Below are 24,892 nucleotides of genomic sequence, written 5' to 3' on the forward strand. Positions count from 1 at the left end.
ATTTATGAACCATATATCTGATAAGGGGTTAATATGCAAAATATATAAAGAACTCACACATCTCAAAACAACAAAGCTAACAACACAATTGAAAAATGGGCAAAAGATCTGAACAGACATTTGTCTGAAGAAGATATACAGATGGCCAACAGGTACATGAAAGAATGTTCAACATCATTAGCTATCAGGGAAATGCAAATCAAAACTACAATGAGATATCACTTGATGCCATCAGAATGGCTATAATTAGCAAGACAAGATATGATAAGTGTTGGCAAGGATGTGGAGGAAACAGAACTCTAATGCACTGCTGGAGGGAGTGCAAACTGGTGCAGCCACTATGGAAGACAGTATGGAGATTCCTCAAACCATTAAGAATACAATTACCATACGATCCAGCTATTCCACTGCTGGGTATTTATCCAAAGAACAAGAAAACATGAATGCATAAAGATATCTGCACCCCCGTGTTTACTGCAGCATTATTCACAATAGCCAGAGCTTGGAAGCAACCTAGATGCCCATCAATGGATGAATGGATAAAGACATGGTATATATACACAATGGAATACTACTCAGCCATAAAAAAGGATGAAATCTGGCCATTTATGACAACAGGGATGGATCTTGAGGGTATTACACCAAGTGAAATAAGTCAGAAGGAGAAAGTCAAATACCATATGATCTCACTCAAAAATAGAAGATAAAATGAACAACACATAGAGACAGAGATTGGATTGGACAGAGGGGATGGGGAGAGGGAGGAGGGCAAAAGAGGTGATTAGGTACATGTGTTTGGTGATGGATTGTAATTAGTCTTTGGGTAGTAAACATGATGTAATCTATATAGAAGTTGAAATACAACCCAGTGCACCTGAAATTTACATAATGTTATAAACCAATGTTACTGCAATAAGAAAATTTTTAAGTGTCTAAAACCAGTCTTACAATGATGTAAGATGATGAAAGGGTTAGTTACAAGAGCCTGCTGAAATGTGGTCTGTGGTCCTGTGTAGAGGTGTTGTGTCCTGTGAACTTATAAAACAGCAGACAGCCTGTGGAACAGAGAGATGACTGGGAGAGCCTAATGTTAGAGTTCTGGCTCTGTCAGGGTGGCAGCTATGAACACAACAGGTAAGCACGGGGCATGCCTGATGCCAGAGTCTAGCTGGCATGAGAAATATGCTATAGGACGTGTCTGAGAGGCAAAAGACTGTCCCAGAATGAGGGCAGCAGTTCCATTATTTTCATGGCAGTATAGATGAAAAGGTTGGTCAAAATTAGGTAAGCCAAGAGCTGTAGTGTGGACAAAGCAAATTTTAAGGCTTCACAGGAGTTTCATGGCTCTGAAGGCCAGGAAATAGGCTGTGGGGTGATGTCTGGGAGAAAAGCACACAGAGGGTTAGCAAGGGCCACCGAATCAGGAATCCACTGGGGTGGTAACCAGCTGCCCCTAGATGTTTACATAGCTGTTTTTTCATTTTGGGGAGACGGTGGACAAACGGACTCAAGGCATTTGGGGTGAGCTGTTAAATGCCTTGACATGGCTCCTGTCCCGAGTAGGTCCCAGACCTCTGCACCCACTGAGGTTCAGATCTGGAGGCTTTATGGCCTCAAACAGCTCGTGCCTTCAGGAGAGTGAAGGGTCTGTAAGGTTCCCTGTTTACTCTGATTACAGAGTAGAAGGTCATCCACATACTGCACAGGAGAGAAGCCTTGAGTGAAGGCTACAGAATCCATGTGGGCTGTAGGACTGGGGACAATATGAAGGGGACTCGCAATATCCCTGAGGAAGGCGAGTACATGTTAATTCCCTCCTTTTAAGTGTAAATGCAGAATGAACTTGTTAGTCAGGGTGCAAAAGAATTGAAAAGAATACTCAGCAGAGGTCAACTCCTGTCACCCAGGCTGCACCAGCAGGAGCCCAGCTCAGGATGACAGCTGGATCAGGGGCCAAGTATGCGGAGGAATACATGCTCTATGGTTCTGAGGTCTTTTACACATCTATGGATTTGGTTCCCGTCTGAGTCAAACTCTCCTTCTTTTTTCACTCACCAGATTGGAAGATTACAGGAGGAGGAAGTAAGAACTAGTCCACCCTGTTGCAGAAGGGGGCCTGTTAGAGGTTCAGTTCCTCACTCTGCATCTCTGGAGAGCAGGTAATGGGCAACTGATGGACATGGTTCATTCTTTGTCTTAGTAATGGGCTTGGTAACAATCCTACTTCACTTGCATATGTAGCCCAGAGACAAATAGAGACATCTTTTAAAGACTCACTCTCTTCAGAAGAATTTAAATCAGGATGGCTTTCTAGTAATGAAAGTAGAAGACTTAGGGTTTGGCCTGAGGGCAAGGAGGTGGAAATGCCTTGGTCATTACAATTTCTAGTGGCATTAAATTTACATAACAAACCTCTGCCAAAAAGGTTTGCTGGTGAGCAGTGGGAGACTAGAGAGGCTGGGTGAGCGTTAAGGGTCTAAAGATATGTGAGCTGGGATCTGGGCCATGAAATAAGCTGCTCAGAGACTCTGACAGCTGGCACAGAATCTTGGGGGATGGGTAGAGATAAACCCTCTGAAGGGAGAGTAGAGAAAGTCACATCAGTGTCACTTAAGAAATCTGGTTCCTTATCCTCTATTTTACATTTAGTTGTTTGCTCAGGGCTGCAACGGAGGATTGATGAACCTGATCATTTAAAGAGGGAAGGAGAAACATGAGCCTTCTGGGGGAGCGGGGGCCAAGGGGTTATTTTTCCAACTTCCCCTTCTCTTCAGAGCAGGACAATGTCTTCCCAATGCCCTGGTTTCCTGCGAGACCTGCAAGTGTCTGGAGGCGAATAGGGAGCCCTCTGAGTGGCTTCAGTTTTCTCTCACAGTCACAGTTTTGCTTCTCTAAGGATTCAAGCTGTAAAGTGAGAAGAGCTGCTTTTAATTCTTTCTTCTTTTACTTTCCTGCTGACTATTTTTAAAATACTGTGTAGCAGCCTCCACTATTACACTTACTGGCTGCCCTGACCAACCAACCACACTATTTGGAATTTGTTTTTTATGTCAGGAAGAAAATTTCCTACTAAAGCAGGAACTAGGAGATTCCTTTGTTCTGGGGTTTGGGGTTTAATGCACTGCGCCTTTGAAAAGTTTGTATAAGTGTTCAACAAAGGCTTTCAGATGTCCCCCTCATTCTGAGTGCATAATTTCATTTTTGACCAATTAACTTTAGGAAGAAATGCCTCTAAAATAACTCCTATTCATCCTTGAGTGTCAGCCTCGAGCAGAGCCCCTTCTTGGTCATTTGCAGGAAGGCCTGGGAGAGCGTCTGGCCCTCTATTTCCCCTGTGAGGGAGATTTCCTCCAGGGGAACCCCTGGCCAGTCTGATAACTACAGTGTAATCCTGGGCTGGAAGAACCCCCTTAGCAGCCAGCCACGATCTCCGTGTGTGGGGTTATAAATAGCCACTGACCTTTCTGAGTCCTCTCTAAATTTAGTGGGATCTTCTGACCATGAGGCAGGAGAGGTTTATAATTTAATAGATGGGCTGTGTCCAGGGGACATGAACTGTCTGCAGCGGAGGTCCAGGGCACATCCACAGTGGACCCTGCATGGACTGCCTGATGCCGGCAGAGCCTGATGATAGAGCCCTGGAAAGCAGGAGGACTTGGAAAGGACATCAAACCAGCCTTCCTGCCTTTCCTGGCTGCTTCCACTGAATTCACTTCCTGGCTTCATTTACACCAGTGACCTCTGTGCCCCTAGGTTGGGGGTCAGGCCTGAAGGCCCCCTGTGAGTCTTCTAAAGAGAAGGCAGTGAAGATGGGCAGCTGGATGCTGTCTGGAGGAGTTGGGGTTTTAGCATCTGAGGAAAGTGGCTGAGGAGCTAAGTCTTGAGAAGGGGAGTTGAAACCAGGGGCCCAGAGACCCACCAGATCTTCCAGGGGGTCAGGGACAGGGAGCCGGGGGTACAGGGGAGCAGAGGAGGGAGGAGAAGGGGAATTCCCTTAAATTTGCTCTTTAATCTTTGTTCTAAGTCTGACTTCTGTTCTTTCATTTTATTAAGCAAGTTTATAAGGCTAGCCATTATATTTTGGGGGATTTTCTTTTCAATTTGATCTTCCCAGAAATACCAATCAGGAAGCTGCTTGTGATGAGAGCGCTCTAAAATATTTTTCAAATATAGTTTTTCCCATTCAAATCATCCATCACATAGCCATTGATGAGGAGGTTCTCCATTTGTATATTTATTCCAATTGCAACTCAATCCAATGAGCCTTTTTAAGGAAAGACCTGGAGGTAACTTTCCAGGCTTAGGGTAAGTCATTACCCTGGATGCAGGAGGCATCCCTGGGGAGGGCAGGGATGATGTAGCCCCCATGGTCCAAGAATTTACTTCCCCAAAATAGTAAGGGAAAGTAAAGAGCTTCATTGCACAGGTGATAAGGATGCTGTAGTGAAAACGGTGTCTCTGGCCTCCCATGAGAGCATGATACGCCTCCACACAGACCTGCTAATCTCTGACACTGGACAGCTACTACTGGAATGGGGTTTTTCTAGCACTAACAAACAAGGAAGGTTGTGGTGACAGAGGACTTTATGGACAGAAGCCACTGTGACAGACTCCCATGAGAGCTTAGTCCAGCTGAACAGAAAGTGCTCAGAACCCCAGTTTATCTGTCTGGCCACCAATGTGCATTTTAGTGAATATACATTCAGGATGGTGGAGACCAAAGAGAATATTCTCACCGGCCAAAAAGCCCAGTTCTCAGGACATAGAACAAGACAGGAGGAAGAACCTCATCCAGTTGGGTTGTTTTCTTATAGGCACAGTAACAGGTCTAGCTACCCCTTGGGTCTCATTGAGCCAAACTGACACCTAGGAGGGATGTGCCATAGAGCTGGGGATTGCGTGCGTTTTACTGAGTACCTCATTACATGGAAATTTTCTTGAGTTTGGCAGGGGACCTGTTGTCATCCACCCAATTCCATGACCATCTTATCCTAGCATGGGAGTCATCCTGAGGCTGTGAGGACCCTAATGTCTCCTAACTGCTCAACTAACAGCCATCAATATTGTGGCCTTTTGTTTCCCAAGATCTCCTTTAGCAGCAGCTTTTACCTCATGTGCTTAGGAACCCACAGCAATGTTGAAATTAGGCCAGTTAATATCCCTATGATGGCCTCTAAGTGTTCATGTGAATGAAAGAGTCACACATCTCTCACTTAAAATCAAAAGCTAGAAACAATTAGGCTTAGAGAGGAAGGCATGTCAGAAGCCGAGATAGGCCAAAATCTATGCCTCTTTCACTAAACAGCTAACTAAGCTGTGAATGCAAAGGAAAAGTTCTTGAAGGAAATTAAAAGTGCTGCTCCAGTGAACACACGAATGATAAGAAACAAAAACAGCCTTATTGATGATATGGAGAAAGTGTTAGTGGTCTGCATAGAAGATCAAACCAGCCACAACATTCCCTTAAGTCAAAGCCTAATCCAGAGCAAGACCCTAACTCTCTTCCACTCTATGAAGGCTGAGAGAGGTGAGGAAGCTGCAGAAGAAAAGGTTGAAGCCAGGAGCAGTTGGTTCATGAGGTTTAAGGAAAGAAGCATCTCCATAACGAGAAAGTGCAAGGGGGAGCAGCAAGTGCTGATGTCGAAGCTGCAGCAAGTTCTCCAGAAGATCCAGCTGAGATCACTAATGAAGGTGACTACACTAAACAACAGATTGTCAATGTAGATGAAACAGCCTCATATTGGAAGAAGATGCCATCTACGACTTTCATACTGGAGAGGAGAAGTCAATGCCTTGCTTGAAAGCCTCAAAGGACAGGCTGACCCTCATTAGGGGCTAATGCAGCTGGTGACATTCAGTTGAAGACAATGCTCATTGACCATTCTGAAAATCCTAGGCCATTAAGGGTTTACTAAATCTACTCTGCCTGTGCCCCATAAATGGAACAAAAAAGCCAGCGTGACAGAATATCTGTTTACAACATGGTTTACTGAATATTTTAAACACACTGTCAAGACATACTGCTCCATTGATTCCTTTCAAAATGTTACTGCTCATTGACAATGCATGTGACAGCCTAAGAGCTCCTATGGAGATGTACAATGAGATTGATGTTTTCATGCCTGCTAACACGACATCCATTCTGCAAGATCTGGGCAGTCATTTTGATCACAGATCAAGAGTAATTTTGACTTTCAAGTCTTCTTATTTAAGAAATACATTTCATAGACTATAGCTGCCATACATAGTGATTCTTCTGATGGATCTGAGTACAGTAAATTGAAAACTTTCTGGAAAGGATTCGCCATTCTACATGCCATTAAGAACCTTCATGATTCATGGGAAAAGGTCAAAATATTAACACTAACAAGAGTTTGGAAGAAGTTGATTCCAACACTCATGGACAACTTTGAGGGGTTCTACACTTCATGGGGGAGGTAACTGCAAATGTTCTGGAAATGGCAAGAGAATTAGAATTAGGTTTACAGCCAAAGAATTGATTGAATTTCTGCAATCTCATGATAAAACTTTAATGGATGAGGAGTTGCTTATGGATGGGCAAAGAAAGCGGTTTTTTGAGATGGAATTTACTCCTGCAGGAGGTGCTATGAAGATTGTTCAAATGACAACAAAGGATTTAGAATATTGCATGCATTTAGTTGATAAAGCAGTGACAGGGTTTGAAAGGAATGACTCCAATTTTGAAAGAATTTCTACTGTGGGTAAAACGCTATCAAACAGCATTGCATGCTACAGAGAAATCGTTCACGAAAGGAAGAATCAATGTAGCAAACTTCATTGTTGTCTTATTTAAAAAATTTTTCACAGCCACCCCAACCTTCAGCAGCCGCCACCCTGATCAGTTAGAGCCATCAACATCGAGGCAAGACCCTCCCCCAGTAAGGAAACTACAGCTCTCTGAAGGCTTAGATGATGGTTGGAATTATTTTTAGCAATAAAGTACTTTTGAATTAATGCATGTACTTTTTTTAGACAAAACGTATTGCACACTTAATAGACTACAGTATACATAACATTTGTATACACTGGAAAACCAAAAATTCATGTGGCTCACTTTATTGGGGTATTCATTTTATTGCAGTGGTCTGGAACTGAACCTTCAATATTTCCAAGCTAAGTTTGTATAGTTTCAGCTCTTAGATTCAGATCTTGGATCCATTTTGAGTTAATTTTTGCATGTGGTGTGAGGTAGCAGTCTGACTTCATTCATTTGTATGTGGATTTCCAGTTGTTACAGCACAATGTGTTGAGAAGACTATTGTTTCCTGCATTGAATTGTTTTGGTTCTCTTGTCAAGAATAAATTGGCCACCAAGAGAATGAGAAGACAAGGCATAGACTAGGAGAAAATATGTGTAAAAGACATATCTGATGAAAGGTTGTTATCCAAAATATGCAAAGAACTCCTAAAAATCAACAATAAGAGAACAAAGAACCCAACTAAAAATGGGAAAAGATCTGAACAGACTCCTCACCAAAGAGGAGGTACAGCTGGCAAATAAGCCTATGAAAAGATGCTCCACATCCTCTGTCATTAGGGAATTGCAAACTAAAACAACAATGAGATGTCACTACACACCTGTCAGAATGGCAGAAATCCAAGACACTGACAACAGCAAAACTTGCTGAGGATGCAGAGCATCAGGGACGCTCCTTCACTGCTGGAGGGAATGCAGTATGGTGCAGGATTGTGGGAGACACTTTGGCAGTTTCTTACAAAACTAAGCATACTTTTACCATATGATTCAGCAACTAGACTCCTTGGTATTTACCCCAATGAGGTGAAAACTTACGTCCACACAAAAACCTGCACATGGATGTTACAGCAGCTTTATTCATAATTGCAAAAACTTGCAAGAAACCAAGATGTCCTTCAGGAGGTGAATGGATAAGCAAACTGTCGTCCATCCAGACAAGAAATATTACTCAGTCCTAAAAAGCAAGAAGCTATCAAGCCATGAGAAGACATAAGACAACCTTAAATTCATATTACTAAGTGAAAAAGGCCAACCTGAAAAGGCTACATACTGTGTGATTCGATTCCACCTACATGACATTCTGGAAAGGGAAAAGTGTGGAGACTGTTGGTTGACTTCTTTTTCCTGTGTCTGTTGAGATGACCATGTGGTTTTAGTCCTTTATTGTATTAGTATGGCTAATACATTGATTAATTTTCATATGCTGAATCAATCTGTCATTCCTGGGATAATTCCTTCTCAGTCTTTTTTTTTATGTTGCTGGATTCTATTTGCTGGTGTTCAGTTGAGCAATTCTCCAGCTATGTTCATAAAAGATGTTGGTCTCTGTAGTTTTCTTTTCTTGTGATCTCTTTGTTGGGTTTGGTGTCAGGGTAATCCCAGCTTTGTAGGATGAGGTGGAAAGTGTTCTGTCTTCTTCTTTCATGTTTCGGTTCTTTATCTTCACTGCATCTTCATGTGTTGCTCTGTGTAAGTGCCTGGCTCAGTGAGGTCCTGGCACTTGGCCCAGCCGTGTCCCTGGACATTTACAGGTTACTGTGTCAACCACGCTTGGCCACAAATATTCATTGCATGTTGGCCCCTGTGAAGGGGGTGTGCTGAGACTCCCTCTCTGGGTAGATAAAAAGTCAGTGCTCTGAAACCCTGCGCACCAGATCTCAGGATGTCATCAGTGAGGCCTTGGTGGAGCTTCTGTTAAAAAATTGCCTGAGCCTCTTAGTTGGAAATGCATTTTTCAAGATTTTTGTGATGGCCTTTCAGAACAAGCAACATCTGCTTGGTTATGTTTCGGCCACACAGGAGCGAGGTGTGGGAGGTGTCACCCCTGCAGGAAGTGGGAGCCCATCTGAGAAGCTCCTCAAGACAATGTCAGCCAAATACGAGAAGGGAGCAAGGGGCTGGCTAAGGCAGAGTGCTCCAAGTGGCATCATCTGGTCTGTGAGTCCACCACCCTGTCACCAGCCCACTGAGCCAGACAGCCTGCAGGTGCCCCTAACATCCTATCCCACAAACCACGTAGAAACCTGACAACATGGAGACAGTTCTGGGGGAAGAGGATGACTGTTTTGGTTTTGCTTTGCTTGGATGGATTGTCCTCATTTTGCTGTGAACAAGTTAACACCCTGTGACACTAACCTTTCCACTTTCAAAGTGGGAAGAGCAGAAGGACAAAGACTGCTTAGCCCCAGGAATAAATAAGCTGGAGGCTGTTTGTGATGGTCACATGCTGAGACGCATGATGTGTCCCCATGATGCGGGGACTGGTATAGAGCAGATGCTCAGCCCATGATACCTCTCACAGATATCCACAAGTGGGGAGCTGCTGTTAGGCTCCTCAAAGGTCCTCAAGGCTTGACAGGTGCTCCTGGGCTGGGAGGGGCTGCCATCTGAGGGGCCCTAGTGTGCCCCAAACTGGAGGGCTGGAGGTCATCTGCAGGTGTCTGCTTGCCTCCTTTCAGGACACTGTCTGTAGCTGGAAGCTCAGAACAGCCAGCATGAGCTCTGCCAATTCACAGAACACTCCCCATATCCGGGCACTTCCTCATCAGTGGATGAGGTGGTTTCCTGCCATCCCATTGTGCCAGAGGTCAGGGACTGCCCAGGACCTCTCAGCCACATTCAGACCCTCATCTCACCAGCTTTTTGCCTGACTCCTGCAGCCCCCACACCTCCCAGGGTCGAGGGGCCTGGGTGGTGCCCAGCTGGTGGAGTCTGTGTGTTGGGATGAGAGATCAAGGAGGGTGTCTGAAGCAGTGGAAAGCAGGTGGGCTCCAGACCCCCTCCCCATACCTGGACGTTAACCTCCACAGGAATCCTGAGGCCACCCAGGTGACCTGGGCTAGTCACTTTCCTGGTCGCCTGGGCTTCCTCATCTGTGAACTGGACACAGTCATGGGGTTTCCCTAGAACCTGGGATTCTGGTTGACTATGTGAGGTGTAGGTAGGGTGGGCTGAGTGCATGTCTGACTGTGAGGCGGGGCCTGGTGCTGGATCTGGTGCCCAGAGTGGGGCTGACACAGCACACAGAACAGTCGTGATGGTAGGTTAGTTGCAGCAAGTCCTTCGGGGATGGACTTGGGCCAGAGAGGAGGCAAAGGCTGTGGTACCAGTGGACAGTGGCACAGCAGATCTGGCTCCAGGGGCATGTCAGGGTGTAGAGGTGGGGTGCTGGGTCTTGGATGCTGGGGGCAGGGCCCAGAGCACTGTCCACTCCAGGTGAGGTGTGCTGATGCAGCAGCCTGGTGGTGCAGGGGATGGGACCATGACCACTGCCATCTGAGGCCAGGTGGGTGCTTGGGCATAGCCCAGGGCCACAGAGTCGCTCCTCTTCAAGATCCTAGAGGCCGGGCTCAGCTCCAGGGAAGCCTTCAGTTTTCCCCCTGCTCAGAGATCCCAGAGCACTGGAGTGGCTCCTAGTTGGCTTCCTGGGGCTGCTGCCTGCCCACCCTCAGGTCCTCTCCCAAACATGCCCGTGTCAGACTTGAGCAGGCTCCCTCCTTTGCCTGGGAGGCAGGCTGAAGGGATCTCCATGCTTCCCTGTGACCTCCTGCCCACCCTGCTGGCAGCCCTGAGCCTGCCTCATCCCAGTGGTTCCAGGCTTGGGTCCCCAGGGCAGGGTCAGAGCAAGGACTGAAGGCTGGTCAGGACCCAGCTAGGCAACCTGTCACTCACCTCTCACCCTTGTATGTTCTGGCAGCTGGCCTGGTGCCCCTCTAGCTACGCATCATGGCCCATGGGCTGCCCAGAATTGCCAGCCTGGCATTCTTCTGACAAAGGCTGAATTGGCTGAAGGCAGAGGAGGAGACTAATTATGGAGATATCATTGTGTCACCACCTGACCACACTGGACGTGACCCTGCTGGGTGTAGGTGCCATGGGGAGAATGGGCCTCTATGTTCTCATGGGCACTGTGGTGAAGGGGATAGCTGTGGGTCTTCCTCATAGGTGGAACACGCTCCTTGAGTACCTCGTTGGTGGTGCAGTCATGGCCCCTGACTGCAGCAGCTTCCTGGATACCAGCTTCAGCCCCTGCATCTGCAGCTTCACTGAGGCCCATGTGGGCATCTGGCAGGTGTCTTCCTGGCCCAGTCTCCAGACTTTCTGGCTGCTATTGCCATACTTTTGGCTTCCACATTAGTCTCTTATGGAACCCATGTCTCTTCCTGGCTCAACCGCACATTCTCTGTTATCAACTGGGTCATCATCTTCTTCATCATCATCCTGGGGTTTGTCCTGGCCCTCCAGCACAACTCAAGCACTGAGGAAGGTGGCTTTTCACCCCTCAGCTTCACTGGCATCATTGCTGGGGCTGCCACCTGCTTCTTGCCTTCGTAGGATTTGGTTCCTTTGCTGTCTCCAGTGTGGAGGCCCGGAACACAAAGTGAGCTGTGCCTATGGCCATCACTATCTTGCTTGGCTTGTTGCTTGGTGCCAACATCCTTGTCTCCACCCTGCTCACCATCATGGTGCCCTGGCACATCCTAGACCTTGACTGGGCGCTCACTGATGTCTTCAACCAACAGGGCTATTGCTAGGTGGGTTTCATCTTGGAGGCTGGCTCCATCTGTGGTAAGGGGCCCTTCCAGACAAGGTAGGAGGGAACAGGGTGGTGGGACCCTGCCCCAAGCCTCCCAGGGAACACATCTCCATCTGGGCCTGTGCTCCCAGTTGCATGCTGGGCCCAGGAAGCTGCTAATGATTAGAGTCTCTGCCTGGGCTTCTTTGGAGGGACCTACTCATCACCCCTCCCAGTTGCACATAGAACGTCAGTTCTGGGCATGTGCTTCCAGATCCTTCCAGGCAGAGGGACTCAGCCCTCATCAGATTCTCCCATGGGTCTGTCACCTAAACAGGGGTGTCTTATTCCTGAGTGGGGAGGGGGAACAATCCAGCACCCACATACACTCAGGCTTACTCTTGTAATGGAAATTTTGGTCTCTGAACCTGGTGCCAATCCAAATAATGAGAACAGAATCTTGGGTCAAAAGGAAAAGCAGCTTGGCTTCCTTTGCCAGGCAGAAGGAGCAAAGCAATGGCTAGAGCCTTAGGAATTGCTAGCTCTACATTAGGGACTGGGGTCAAGGGGTTTAAAGGTTTGTGAGGAATGTGGCTGCTTGTAGGAAGGATGGGGAGGAAATAAAGGATTCCACAGGTAAATGTCCTTGGCTGTCTGCCTCTGTGGTGGACTCCGGTGCCAGGAAGCTGACGAGCTGGACCTGGGAAGCATCAGTTTCTTGATATTCTCCGGACATCAGCTTCCATGTAGTCAGCTTCAAGGGCCTGCAATTAGCCAAAACTTTTGTGTGAGTTGTAAAGCTCAGGGAGTCAAATGTTAAAAAAACAGGTATGTAAATACGAGTGAAACTAAAGAAGCAGAGAATAGAGATGAGTCTTTTAAGTTTTAACCCCATATACGCTGGATTCAATGTAGGGAAACCTATATCAGGGCTGGTATTAATTGAAGGTCTGTAACATATACCCCACTGTCATTTTTGGGTTCCACCTCTCTAGAAAAGGGGCGTCATGGTCGTCTAACTGCTTCCTGCTGAATTGGGGTGATGTGAGATGGTTTTCATGGTGGAAAGCTTGAACACACTTTTGCCAATTTTTTCTGTGGTAGTTATAGTATCAGTGGGAATATAGGGGAGAACGTGTTTAAACATGATATATATCCCAGCCACCAATAGGAGTATAGATAAACCAAAATGTAAAATGTCAATGTGGACCAGATTCCTCCCAGTATTCAGGAAAAGACACTTGAAAAGCAGTCACCAACACTTACTTTATAGCATTCAGTACCGAAGTGTGATGATCTGACTGTTGGCATTTAATAAGAAGCATTTCTAGAGAGACAAAAGGAAAATAAGCTTAAAGGCAAATTATAAATCAATTTCTGAGCCCAGGCACAACCAGTTAAAAGATCTCTAGGAGTCATAGTTGAAGCATCTTCTGTAGCTTGCCGTTTCTCTGATGGTGTCATCTGGCATTCAGGTATATTTTGATTGGCTTATACAGCATCAGACATGAATCTCTCTTAAGTTTATATCAAGTTGTCCAGCTCCAGTTTGCAAGGCTTCAGGAAAAAGGGTAGGTTCAGTTTTCAATGATTCTAAGTTAAATGATGGGAAAAACAGGGAACGTTAGTTTGGAGGTTGGTTATTTCAGATATTTTAGGAGACTAGAAGAATTCAGGATCCAGTCCAGTTCACAGGTAGAAAAGAAAACCTCAAAGACAATTAACAGAACCAGGATCTAATATCCACAAATGTGTATTATGGTTTCTACTGAAACATAATTTTTTTCTAAAATTCCCCTCATTTTTACTAAAGATAGCCAAATTAAGACTAACTGGTTTGCAAAATAAGTCTAGTCCCAATAAATTTGGCCCAATTATTTCCATAAGGACAGCAAGAATAGCAACGGATTACATAGGCTCTCTTAAATCTGCTTTGCTGGAACTTTTTACTAGGAATCTCACATTGAATTTTAAAGGCCTCTCAAGGCCAGGAAAGCCAAGCCAAGGACTTGTCATCCGATTTCACCTGTAATACCTACAGATTTGTGTGGATTCCTCTCTGTGTGAGGTCTCCCCAAATATTCTGGGGTTCTTTGCACCTGCCAGAGGGAGTGATATTCTTTACTCAACCTTACCAGGTTACTGGGAACCCATAAGTAAGGTACCAAGCCAATATTTTCAAGTGGCTTTATTCTATAAAGTCACCCTTTATTCCGCAAAGGTTGTCTGGTCATATCTGAGTCTGTATGTTTTTCTCAAATGTGACATTCTAGTCAAAGTCTTGGTAATATAGTGTTTCCAATTGTCTCTTGTATAAGAAGAACAGATTCTTATTGAACTTAGGTAATCAATTATATAGGCATGAAAATAAGAATAATTACTTATCAGGAGTTTTTAAATTCTGGAGGGATCAGATAAGGGAGAAAAAGATAAATGCTTCAATTTTGTTTGCAAATTTGTACAAGTTATAGTTTCTAAGAGACAAAGATCTCCTGAAATCTGGGGGTAAAAACCCAAAACAAAACATTTAAAAAACCAGCAATATTTTGAACAAAAAGTCATAAAAGATTATAATTAACCTCATCAATTATATTTTTTAAGAAAGAGAAAGCCAAATTCTAATTCTGTGCCAGCTTATCCTTGATATTGAAAATCATTTATTTAATTGAACTTATTTAAATCTCAACCAACTTGACCATGCACAAAACCTCTCAGGGTTTTACTTCCACAAACGTTCTGTCACTTACTTTTTACATTCAGAATTTGTCCCATGTTTTCTTCCCCCCCTTTTTAAATCTTTTTTAACAAACAAATATTTTCTTAATGAAAACATACATTTTATTTTCCTTGTATACATAAATATGTGCTTTTTTCATAGAAAATTCCACAGCATAACCAACACTTTTATCAATAAACCAAAGCATCTTTTAGTTTTTCAGTAATAAGAAAACAAAAGTAGACAAACTTATATTTAGTAATTAATGTCTAATATCTTATCTTATTTGAAAATGATCTAAATGTTTAATGAATTTTTATCCTTTAAATTAATCTAGCAAAACTTCAAAGTATCAAGTTACCAAAGAGATTTTTGAAGTTATTAAATACATGTTATATAATACAATTATTTTTAAAAGTTTACCCAACACTTTTATCGTTTCACATTTATTTAGTTTATTTACTCCCAATAATTATTTAGATTGCCTACAAAGCTTTGTGAGACATTTGGCAAAATTCTCCATTATTTTAAGTTATTATTTTTAACTAGTTTTGTAATAGAGATGACATCAGCTTATTTGACCAATAAATGTAGAATAAAGGCTGCATGCCTGCACCATATTCAATGCTGATAACTCTGAAAACATGTTTATTTTAATCAACCAACAAACTTAAATGAGCTTTCAGTTACCAAAGATTAATTTTTATCATGTTAATTTAAAAATCATTTGGGTTAATTTCTTTTACATTTAGAAACAATTTGGGTAAGTGCTTACTTTAAGCCAATTAAAGAGAGTTCTTAATTATTGGCCATACTATCTGGAGGGAAAATACCCCACACATATAACATACTATAGGCACACATACACAGTTTCCACAGCTATTGTTTTAAAAACTACTGCCACGAATCATGTACAGTAATACAAAGCTCCCTAGTTATGAATCCAAATTTTGTTTTAAGTCTTTTTATTAATATTTGTGAAGAAGACACTCAAGACACTGTATTTTGGGGGAGGGCATGCTCCTTCTCCTGTTCTTTCCAGGAAGGCCTGTAGTCTGAGTGCATTTTCTGGTGACACCTGTAGTGGGGATGTTTTTTCTTGGGTGAGAAAGTTATCTGGAGCATTCAGTTTACAAAGCAAATCTCACCTTGAGAGGGGAATGGGACAATCTGAGATACATAAAAGCTATGTTTCAGCTTTTGTTTTCCCAAGTTGCGTTCTGGCAATTGCAGCATGGGTCTCTGTTGAGTTTCGCCAATGAGTCCAACAATGGCAACCAAAGAATTACTTAATGATGTCAATTTGCAGTTTAACACTTAATAAGTGCCACCACTATCCACTAGAAAGTCAACCAATTGTGTCCCTACTGTCAGTTGTACCAGGGCTTGTGGGGGACTGTTGGAATGGGAATCACCAGTATTGCAAGGAACCCTGGGCCCCATTGTTGTCTTCCTCTTCTGCGTCTTGGACTCAAGAGCTCATGAGCTTCCTCAGGGAACCGTGATTTTTCTCTTTCGTGCCTTTTTCTAACTTAGGACACTCACTTTTCCAGTGTCCGTCTTCTTTGCAATAGGGACACTGATTTTTCTCTAATTTTTGGCATCCTTTCCTCTTTCTCCCATCCGGGGGAGCTGCATAAATCACTGTGACTGCCTTGGCATTATGCTGCTCTCGAGAGTTATAAACTTTGAAAGCAACTTCCACCAATTGACCAGAACTCATAGCTATGACCTCTTCAACCTCATTGAGCTTCCTTCTAATGTCTGGGGCACTTGCCATCAGTGGTTGTGTCACACTGAAATTAGGATTAAAAGGATTCAACACACTTAGGGCAGCCATGTCCTCATCAAGTTTTCCTTTTTGTGTCTGAACATCTTTGACTAACGGAGGCTTGGCTTTTCTTTGGACCATCAGCTTGGTCCCTGGCTGGTCACCTTCCTGATTATGTAACTGCATAAAAGCCTGCATGTATGGAATCTCATCCCATTTTCCAGATCTCTCATGAAACAACTCCAACTGTAAGATAGTGTAATAACTCAAAGCTACCTCCAATGGCCATCTTTCCTCACTTTCCAAGACAGACATTGGCCAAGTGGTGTTACAATAAAATACCATTTGTTTTTTTGTCTTTTAACTATAGGTTGACCAATCAGCCAAAGTCTTTCCCAAGGGTCTCTTAGGTGGAATACATGTGGTGTCTCCCATGAGTTACTGGCAAAACTCAACAGAGACCCCTGCTGGAACTACCAGGATGCAACTTGGGAAAACAAAGCTGAAACATAGCTTTTTATATATCCCAGATTGTCCCACTCCCCTCCTTGGGCAAAATTTGCTTTATAAATTGAATGCTCAGATAACATTCTCACCCAAGAAAAAAACAGCCCCACCTACAGGTGCTACCAGAAAATGCACCCAGACTACTTTTAAAAGGACAGACAAGCAACAAGCAAAGACCAAGCAAGCACACTTTCCTGAAAACTCAGTTTGGAAGTTCATGTTCTGCTGGATGAGGACGTGCATGAGGCCCATTTCCTTCATGGCTTCCCAGCTCCATTTCAAAGCCCTTAGACATGAGTGACTGTCTCACGTTCCACATCCCCAATCAGGTAACACACAAGGGGCCAGCTTGGGGGAAGCACTGGTCTCCCCACTTCTTACTCTGCTCCTCTGTTTACCAGGCTCCATCTCTCTCCGGCACCCAGCCCTTCCTGCCCCTGGAACTCTTTCTTGGAAACAGTTTGGTCCTTTATCTGTTGTTTTGGTAATAACTTTATTCACATACATAATACTCACCAACTGAAAACCTACACTTCAGTGGGTTGTAGTACATCCACAGCATTGTGCAGCCATCACCACTATCTAATTTCAGAACATTTTCATCGCCCCAAAAAAGAAACTCTGTCCCCATTAGCAGTCATTTCACGTTCCCCTCTCCCCCATCCCCTGGGAAGTACGGATCTACTCTCTGTCTCTATGGATTTGCCTATTCTGGACATTTCATATCAATGACATCATAGAATATGCGCTCTTTTGTAACTGTCTTCTTTCACTTAGCATAATGTTCTCAAGATTCATCCATGTTGTATCACCACTTTTCTCATTCTTATGGACAAATAATATTCCATTGTAAGGAGATTTCACATTTTATTTCTCTACCATGAGTTGATGGACATTGGGATTGCTTCCACTTTGGGGTACTATGCGTAAAGCTGCTATGAATATTCATGTACTAGTTTTTGTGTGGACACATGTTTTCATGTCTTGAGTCCATGCCTAGGGGCAGAAAGGCTGGGTCATACGGTCACTTCATGTTTGGCATTTTAAGGAACTGCCCAATGGTTTTCTAAAATATCTGCACCATCTTATATTCCCACCAGCAGTGCGTGAGGGTTCCAATCACTCCACATCATCCTCAACATTTGTTCTTCTCTGACTTTTTTTTTTTGCTGAGGAAGATTCTCCCTGAGCTAACATCTGTTACAATCTTCCTCTATTTTTTTTTTGTGTGTGAGCCACTGCTGCAGCATTGCCACTGAGAGATGAGTGGTATGGGTCCACACCCAGGAACCAAACCTGGGCCACCAAAGTGGAGCATGTCAGACTTAACCACTAGGCCACTGGGACCAGCCCTTTATCTGACTTTTTGACTGTAGCCATCCTGGGAGGGGGTTGCATGACATTGTGGTTTTGATATGCATTTTCCTAGTGACTAATGATGTCAAGAATCTTTCCATGTGCTTATTGGATATTTATATATCTTCTTCAGAGAAATGTCTATTCAGATCCTCTGCCCCTTTTTAAATTGGACTATTTATCCTTTTACTGTTGAGTTGTAAGTGTTCTTTCTATATTCTGGATACAGTTCCCTTATCAAACATATGATTTGAAAATATTTTCTGCCATTCAGTGTCTTATTCTCTTTTCCCCGTCTTGATGGCCTCCTTTGAGGCACACAAGTTTTTAATTTTGATGAAGTCCAATTTATCTATATTTTTCTTTGTTGCTTAAACACTTGGTGTCATATTTAAAGAAAAGAGTGGGGAGAGGGCAAAAGGGTAAAGGGAGTCAAGGATATGGTGATGGATGGAAGCTCCACTTTTGCTAGGGCACGCTGTAGTGTACACAGATGTTGAATTATAATGTTGTAGATCGGAACCTATACAATGTTATAAACCAATGTTACCACAACAAAAATGAAATAGAAAATAAGGAAAGAAAGAAACCATTACCTAATCTGCAGTCCTTTGCTTTATTCTAAGAGTTTGTGGGAGTTTACCTAAACTTCTCCATAGTGTTGCAGCCTCGGCATCCATTTTCTGTGGCCAAGCAGCCTGCAGGGGCCTTGAAGTGACACTAGCCCCTCCTGAGAGTGCTCACCCTAGATAACCACTGGCAGAGTCACAAGTCAGTGGAAGTTCCTGATATGGCTCTCTCAACTGCCCTGGTGAGACGCATTCTCCCCACCTCCCAGGGCCTTCCCCCTGTGAGTCCTTTAGATAAGAGCCCTGCAAAGCTTAGCACAACCTCTTTTTGGTTTGAATTGACCAATCCAGACTTAGCCCGGGAACCCCAAAACATTCCACCTGAGGGCCCCAATAGAGGCATATGCCCCAGGTCCTGCCATCTCTCTGCCTGCCCTCTGCCTTAAGCTCCTGGTGTGGCCCCTCAAGGTGTGCTGTGGACCTTCTCCAGGACTTGTGAGTAACAAACTTCTCTATTTCAATTTCCTTGTGGCCTTTTGTTGAACCCAATCTCACTGTCCAATATCCCCAGGGCTCTACTTAACAAATGTTAATTTAACAAAGTCACATCACCTTTTGCAGGCATACCTCATTCTATTGTGTTTTCAGATATTGCACTTTTTACAATTGAAGGTGTAGGGGAGGAGGGAGGAATTCTGCCCTTCTGGTTCTCATGGCTGGTCAAAGAATTAGAAATGACATAAGGCAGGATAGCAAGAGAAAATCACAGAGTTTACTATGTGCACATGGGGAACTCACATAAGCATGAAGAATTCCAAAGAGAGCTAGGAAAAATGAGGTGTACGTGTCCTTCTAGACTAAGGAGAGGGAGATAGAGGTCTGAGATTTCAAAGGGGGAGAAGGCAATTTACAGGACGATGAAAAGAATTCATGTCTGGTAAACAAATGCTTCCATTGTCCCATCTATAGACAATGGGACCTAAAAGAGACCTTTTGATAAAGTTGTCCTTGCTAGATGCTTTCCTGCCCCCCATACCTAGAATTATCCATGGTAAGAGTTCCTCCTGGGACAGGCCCTTCTCTCTTAAATTCTTTTAGGCAATTTGGGGGAAGGCAAAATATTCTTCCAGAGTCTCCTGAGCCTTGATTGTCTTCAGCTCAAAATAACACACGTACCAGAGTAAGACATCTTGTGGTGGCCTGTCCTGAACCCCGTCAGTTCCTGTAATCACCAAAAGAGGTCTTCTACTCGCCGTGAGACAAGCCAACACTCAGGAGGCAACGTGGTAAAAGAGAAAAGGTCTTTTTATTACAGCTTGCCAGCAAGGGGGAATATAAGGGATCCATGTCCTAAAGAACTATTTTAAAACTACAAAGTTTTGAAGCCTTTATATAGGGCAAATGGGCTGAAAAAGGGGGGTCTTGAGGTGTTAACCATCAGGAGTTGTGGTCCTTGAGACTACAGAGTATACTTTTCTCTCTTCGCCTGGTGACAGATATCTGCAGAGGTTTTTTCCTGAAGGTCATCACATCCCTGGAGAAGCTGAGAGAACAAAGTTATTGCCTTATCAGAATAGGGAGGTCTGTGTATAAGCCAAGGCTACAAAAATAGCAGAGCAAGCAGATGTGTACTTCTCCACGCTGCATGCAATCTAGAGCATTGCTAACAAGGGAAAGGGGTGTCTTGTTATAGCCCCAACATAGTTCCCCTCTTTGAGATGGCTTCCCTTATGCTAACCTATGTTAACCATTGGCTGAATTTATCTTAGCTATTTAGGTCGCACTAACATTCCCTTCTTTGAAACTTCCCTGGAAGTTTCACATTTTAAAATCTGAGCTGGTGACTGTGGAGAGAGAAAATGAGGTAGTAGCCAGTTAGTAAGAAATCAGCAAAGGGAGAAAAGAACATAGATTAGAAAGAGGATGAACAAGCAGATAGGAAGGGATGGGAGCCCATCTCCTCACATGCCATTAAGCCAGTTCCCGATCCTGTGAATGAGTCAGTCCAATGAAATGGGTGAGCTTCATTCGTCTGATGGAAAACGGGAATCTTCTCTTTATAGATGGAAGTTAGATACTACTTGCCCTGTTTTCACATAAAAGCAACACTTTTCACAAGTGACTACACAAGCTCCTCCTTGCTGGGCAGTCAGTGTGTCCAGAGCAGGTCAATTTTGGAGAAGCACAGAGACTAGGCAGTCAATCTGACTGGAGCATCACCAAGGTTTGTGTGGCGGGGTTGAACTCTTGTTCCATCACCAGAGAGAGACTGAAGACTGCCTTTTCCAACTCATAATTTCCAAAGCTGGGGAAGAAGACTCTCGATCCTGAAAAGAACTTGGAGTTGTGATAGACAAATGGATTCTCTACAATCTCTCAACTGGCACGCTCATGTGGCACAATCTTATGGACAAAGGCACCTGAGTCTGCAATGTGACTGGCATTTAGGGTGGAGTATCTGGAGACAGAAGGGGCCAGGTATCCAAGTCCACATCATCCTGGCCAATTAGCTGGGAGCCCTTTCTATACTTTGTTGTCACATAAAATAAAAAGACCAGTGTGGTTTACAGACAAGGTTAGAACTGAACCTGTAGTCCCCAGGGTCCAGAGTATTCCATGGCCTTTGCCCCTGGTGCTGTTAGTGCCTAAACATCTCCATTTTCCATGTGTTCCTGTCAACTTGGGAGAGCAGAACAGATGCAGAATAGCTGGTACAGGAGGCCTGCAGTCTGATTTGGGCAGCTATAAAGCCTGGTCCTGTCACCTGACCAAGTGAGTTCAGAGTTTGGATCCACCCATATGTAGTTTGTGGTATTGGCATATTGACCATGTGGGCAGCTGAAATACCCCAAGTTGCATAAGGGTGGCTCATAGGCCATCCAGAACTTGTGGTGATTTGGCAAATGTTTGTGCCATAGGGAATAGTGTTAGAGTCACTTACAATTTCCTTGAGAGGTTTAAATATGCCACCTGTGGAATCAAACCATAGAGTCTGATTCCAATACTGTCCTGGTATGTCACCCAGGAAAGGTCCAGTGTCCAGTTTACTTTCAATGCAAAGGGAACAACTTTCACCTACTGTCTTTATCTGGGCAAGGGACAGTCCTGGAGCTTCTATAGAGGTTTTCTGGGGCCCAAGTGACTCACCAGGAGAAGAGACAGAGTGACGTCTTCCTTGTCGTGGACACCATACCCTGTCGTTCATCCATCTTCTGTGCTTAATCCACCAGGTGTTCACGTCAGCAGGAACAGAGACCAGTTCAGGTTCTTCTGTGCTCTCTGGCTGTTGACATAGCCAACAGTCAGACCGATTATTTAGTGTGGCCAGGGTTTGGTAAACTGGCATAAGGGGGAGATTGGTTTGTGCTTGACCTGTTGAGAAAGAGAGAGTTAGTAACAGCAAGACAGAGATTGGAAAAGAGCTTGAAATAGAAGCTTAGGGAGGGGAAGTGGGACAGATGGAGACCAGCACTCTCCAGTCAGCTTTCTAATAAATGATTAAAAGGAATATACATATTCCATAGTAGTAAAAGTGTTATTGTTGTTGTTGTTGTTGTGTATGTGTGTGCATGTGTAGGGAGTTTTAAAAGCAAGGGGCAAAAATGGGTGAAAGATAGATTCCTTGATCCATGATCTTGGGAAATGCTGTCTACTCCATGAGGTCGGCTGCTTCTGGGACCTGGGAACCAGCCCTGGAAATCCTTAGTTTAAGGTCAACTGTGGGGACCGTTTCTGAGTGGTCTAAAGAGTGATGTTATAGGTCTATCTTGTCATGGCTTCTGTGGATGCAGGAAGACTTTTCCTATACTTTCATGGCAGTGTAGGTGGTCAGTAGACTTCATAAGGTCTTTCCCAGTGAGGTGACAGCACATATTTTCTTCTAGAGCCCTGGATGGACACCCGATCTCTAGGTCCAGAGGGAGGGCAAGTTTTGTCAGCAGGTGGGGGCCATGCCTCTTTTAGCTGTTGACCATTTACTTCAAGTAGACCAATTAATTTTTGTCTACAGCTACTCACAGCACCAAATCGTTCACTTAAGTTCCCATAATATTCACTTAATCCAGGTATGGAAAGTTTACCACTATGCGTTGGGTGTCCAAAAACTATTTCAAGGAATCAATCCATGTCTCCCATTTGGAGTCTGTCAGATCTTTATTAGGGCCAAGGGAAGAGGGTCCAGCCACTGAAGTCCCATTTCTTGAAAGACCTTCCTAAAGTCCTTTTGATGTCTATAATTTTACATTCCACTTACCCTGATGATTGAGGATGATATGGAGTATGAAATTTCAAAAGTACCCCAGAGTTTCTTCAAGCAAGTGGTTATCTCTGCTGTACAGTGAGCTCCTCACTCTGCTTCAATCTGTAAAGGAAGCCAGAACAAGGAACAGCTGCAGTTGTTAATTTCTGTCCCATTGTTGTGGCCTCTGCACGTCTAGTCGGATAGCATTCAGCGCATCCACTAACCACGCAGACGATCACCAAACAGTGAGAACAGCCTAAAGCTGGGGCAAGGCTGTAAAGCCCATTTGGAGTGCCACACAGGGCAGTGCGGGCCTGGGAGGACTTCCTGGGGTACACGGATTTCTCCAGAAACTTGGTGAGGTTGGCAAGTGGTGCACTGGGAAACAATTGGGTCAGAAATTTTGTGGCTGCCAGGGTAAAACCAGTCATCTTTTAGTTCCTTAACTCTCCCCTACCTGCACATAGTCCCATTTGCGGAGAGATAATTGCAAGCCAGAAAGTCAAAGGAAAGAGAGCTACAGGAAGTCCCTTTGGTGCAGTGTCTAATCCATCTGACCATTGTTTGACACCTCTTGGTGTCCAATTGTCTTTTTCAGATTGTGGGGCATTTGCCTGAGAGTTAATAATATCAGTCGTGCATAAAGTCAAGTTTAAAAATTGGTAATTATTGGCAATCAGCTATGATAAGAGCTCCTTCCTGGGACAGGCCTGTCTCTCTTGAATTCCTTTAGGCAATTTGAGGGAAGGTCCAAAGTTCTTCCAGAGTCTTCTGAGCCTTGATTGTCTTCAGCTCAAAACAACCTGCATATCAGAGTGGCACATCCTGGGCTGGCCTGCCCTGAACCCCATCAAAGATTTCTAGCAACCCCGCATCAAGCAAGACTATCGGCGCCATTTTTCCAAAAGCATTTGCTCACTTCATGTCTTTGTGCCACATTATAGTAACTCTCACAATGTTTCAAACATTTTCATTATTATTAATTCGTTATGGTGATCTGTGATCACTGATCTTTGATGTTAGTGTTGTAATTGTTTTGGGTTCCCATGAACTGTGCCCAGGTAAGACAGCAAACAATGGATAAATGTTGTGTGTGCTCTGACTGCTCCATAGACCAGCTGTTCCCCTATCTCTCTCCCTCTGCTCAGGCCTCCCTATTCCCTGGGACACAACAATATTGAAATGAGGCTAACTAATAGCCCTATATCAACTTCTAAGTGTTCAAGTGAAAGGAAGAGTCACACATCTCTCACTTTAAATCAAAAGCTAGAAATGTTTAAGCTTAGGGAGGAAGGCGTGTCAAAAGCCTAGATTGGCCAAAAGCTTGACCTCTTGCACCAGACAATTAGCCAAGCTGTGAATACAAATAAATGAATAAAAGCTCTTAAAGGGACCTAAAAGTGGTGCTCCAGTGAACACACAAATAAGAAATCAAAACAGCCTTAAGGCTGTATGGAGAAAGTTTGAGTGGTCTGGATAGAAGATCACACCAACCACAACATTCCTTTAAGCCAAAACCTACTCCAGAGCAAGGCCCTAACTCTACAACCCTATGAAATCTGAGAGAGTGGAGGATGCTGCAGAAGAAGAGGCTGAAGCCAGCAGAGCTTGATTTATGAAGTTAAAGTAAAGAAGCGTCTCCATAAAGTAAAAGTGCAAAGTGAAGCAGCAAGTGCTGATGGAGAAGCTGCAGCAAGTTCTCCAGAAGGTCTAGCTGAGATCATTAGTGAAGGTGGCTACTCTAAACAATAGATTTTCAAAGTAGATGAAACAGCCTTATATTGGAAGAAGATGCCATCTAGGACTTTCATAGCTAGAGAGGAGAAGTCAAGGCCTGGTTTCAAGATTCAAAGGACAGGTTACTCTCTTGTCAGGGGCTAATGCAGCTGGTGACTTGAAGTTGAAGCCAATGCTCATTTGCCATCCTGAAAATGCTAGGGCCCCTAAGAATGGTGCTGAATCTACTCTGCCTGTGCTCTATAAATGGAGCAAGAAAGCCTGGATGACAGAATATCTGTTTACAACACTGTTCACTAAATATTTTACCCACTGTTGAGACCTATTGCTCAAAAAAAGGATTTTTTTCAAAATATTACTGCTCATTGACAACGCATCTCATTGCCCAAGAGCCCTGACCCATTCTGAGTTCATTTTTGCATGTGGTGTGAGGTAGGTGTCTGAGGTCATTCATTTGCATGTGGAGATCCAGTTGTTACAGCA

The 24,892-nt window shown here is 44.0% G+C and overlaps 1 protein-coding gene and 1 long non-coding RNA gene across 6 annotated transcripts in view; one reads left to right on the forward strand and one right to left on the reverse strand.

Annotated features, from left to right (window-relative positions):
- The window catches only part of LOC103544433 (cationic amino acid transporter 4-like), a 222,477-nt gene that overhangs the window by 53,588 nt on the left and 143,997 nt on the right, over positions 1-24,892 (forward strand). For 2 of the 5 annotated variants that reach the window (XM_070628297.1, XM_070628298.1), the window contains exon 1: positions 18,767-18,927. The exons of 1 other annotated variant lie outside the window; for it this stretch is intronic. In XM_070628297.1, the coding sequence (XP_070484398.1) occupies positions 18,836-18,927 (92 nt within the window). In that variant the 5' untranslated portion in view covers positions 18,767-18,835. Of the gene's footprint in view, positions 1-18,766; positions 18,928-19,530; positions 19,733-24,892 lie in introns of those variants that run through there. 2 more of the 5 variants (XM_070628299.1, XM_070628300.1) reach the window with 2 other exon arrangements.
- On the reverse strand, positions 19,720-23,470 carry LOC139084654 (uncharacterized). Its single transcript, XR_011542194.1, has 3 exons — positions 22,685-23,470; positions 21,580-21,804; positions 19,720-19,975 (listed from the first exon to the last, which is right to left on the reverse strand). It is a non-coding gene; the product is annotated as an uncharacterized lncRNA (long non-coding RNA).

The sequence above is a fragment of the Equus przewalskii genome, chromosome 7 (genome assembly GCF_037783145.1).
Source record: "Equus przewalskii isolate Varuska chromosome 7, EquPr2, whole genome shotgun sequence".
NCBI lineage: Eukaryota > Metazoa > Chordata > Mammalia > Perissodactyla > Equidae > Equus > Equus przewalskii.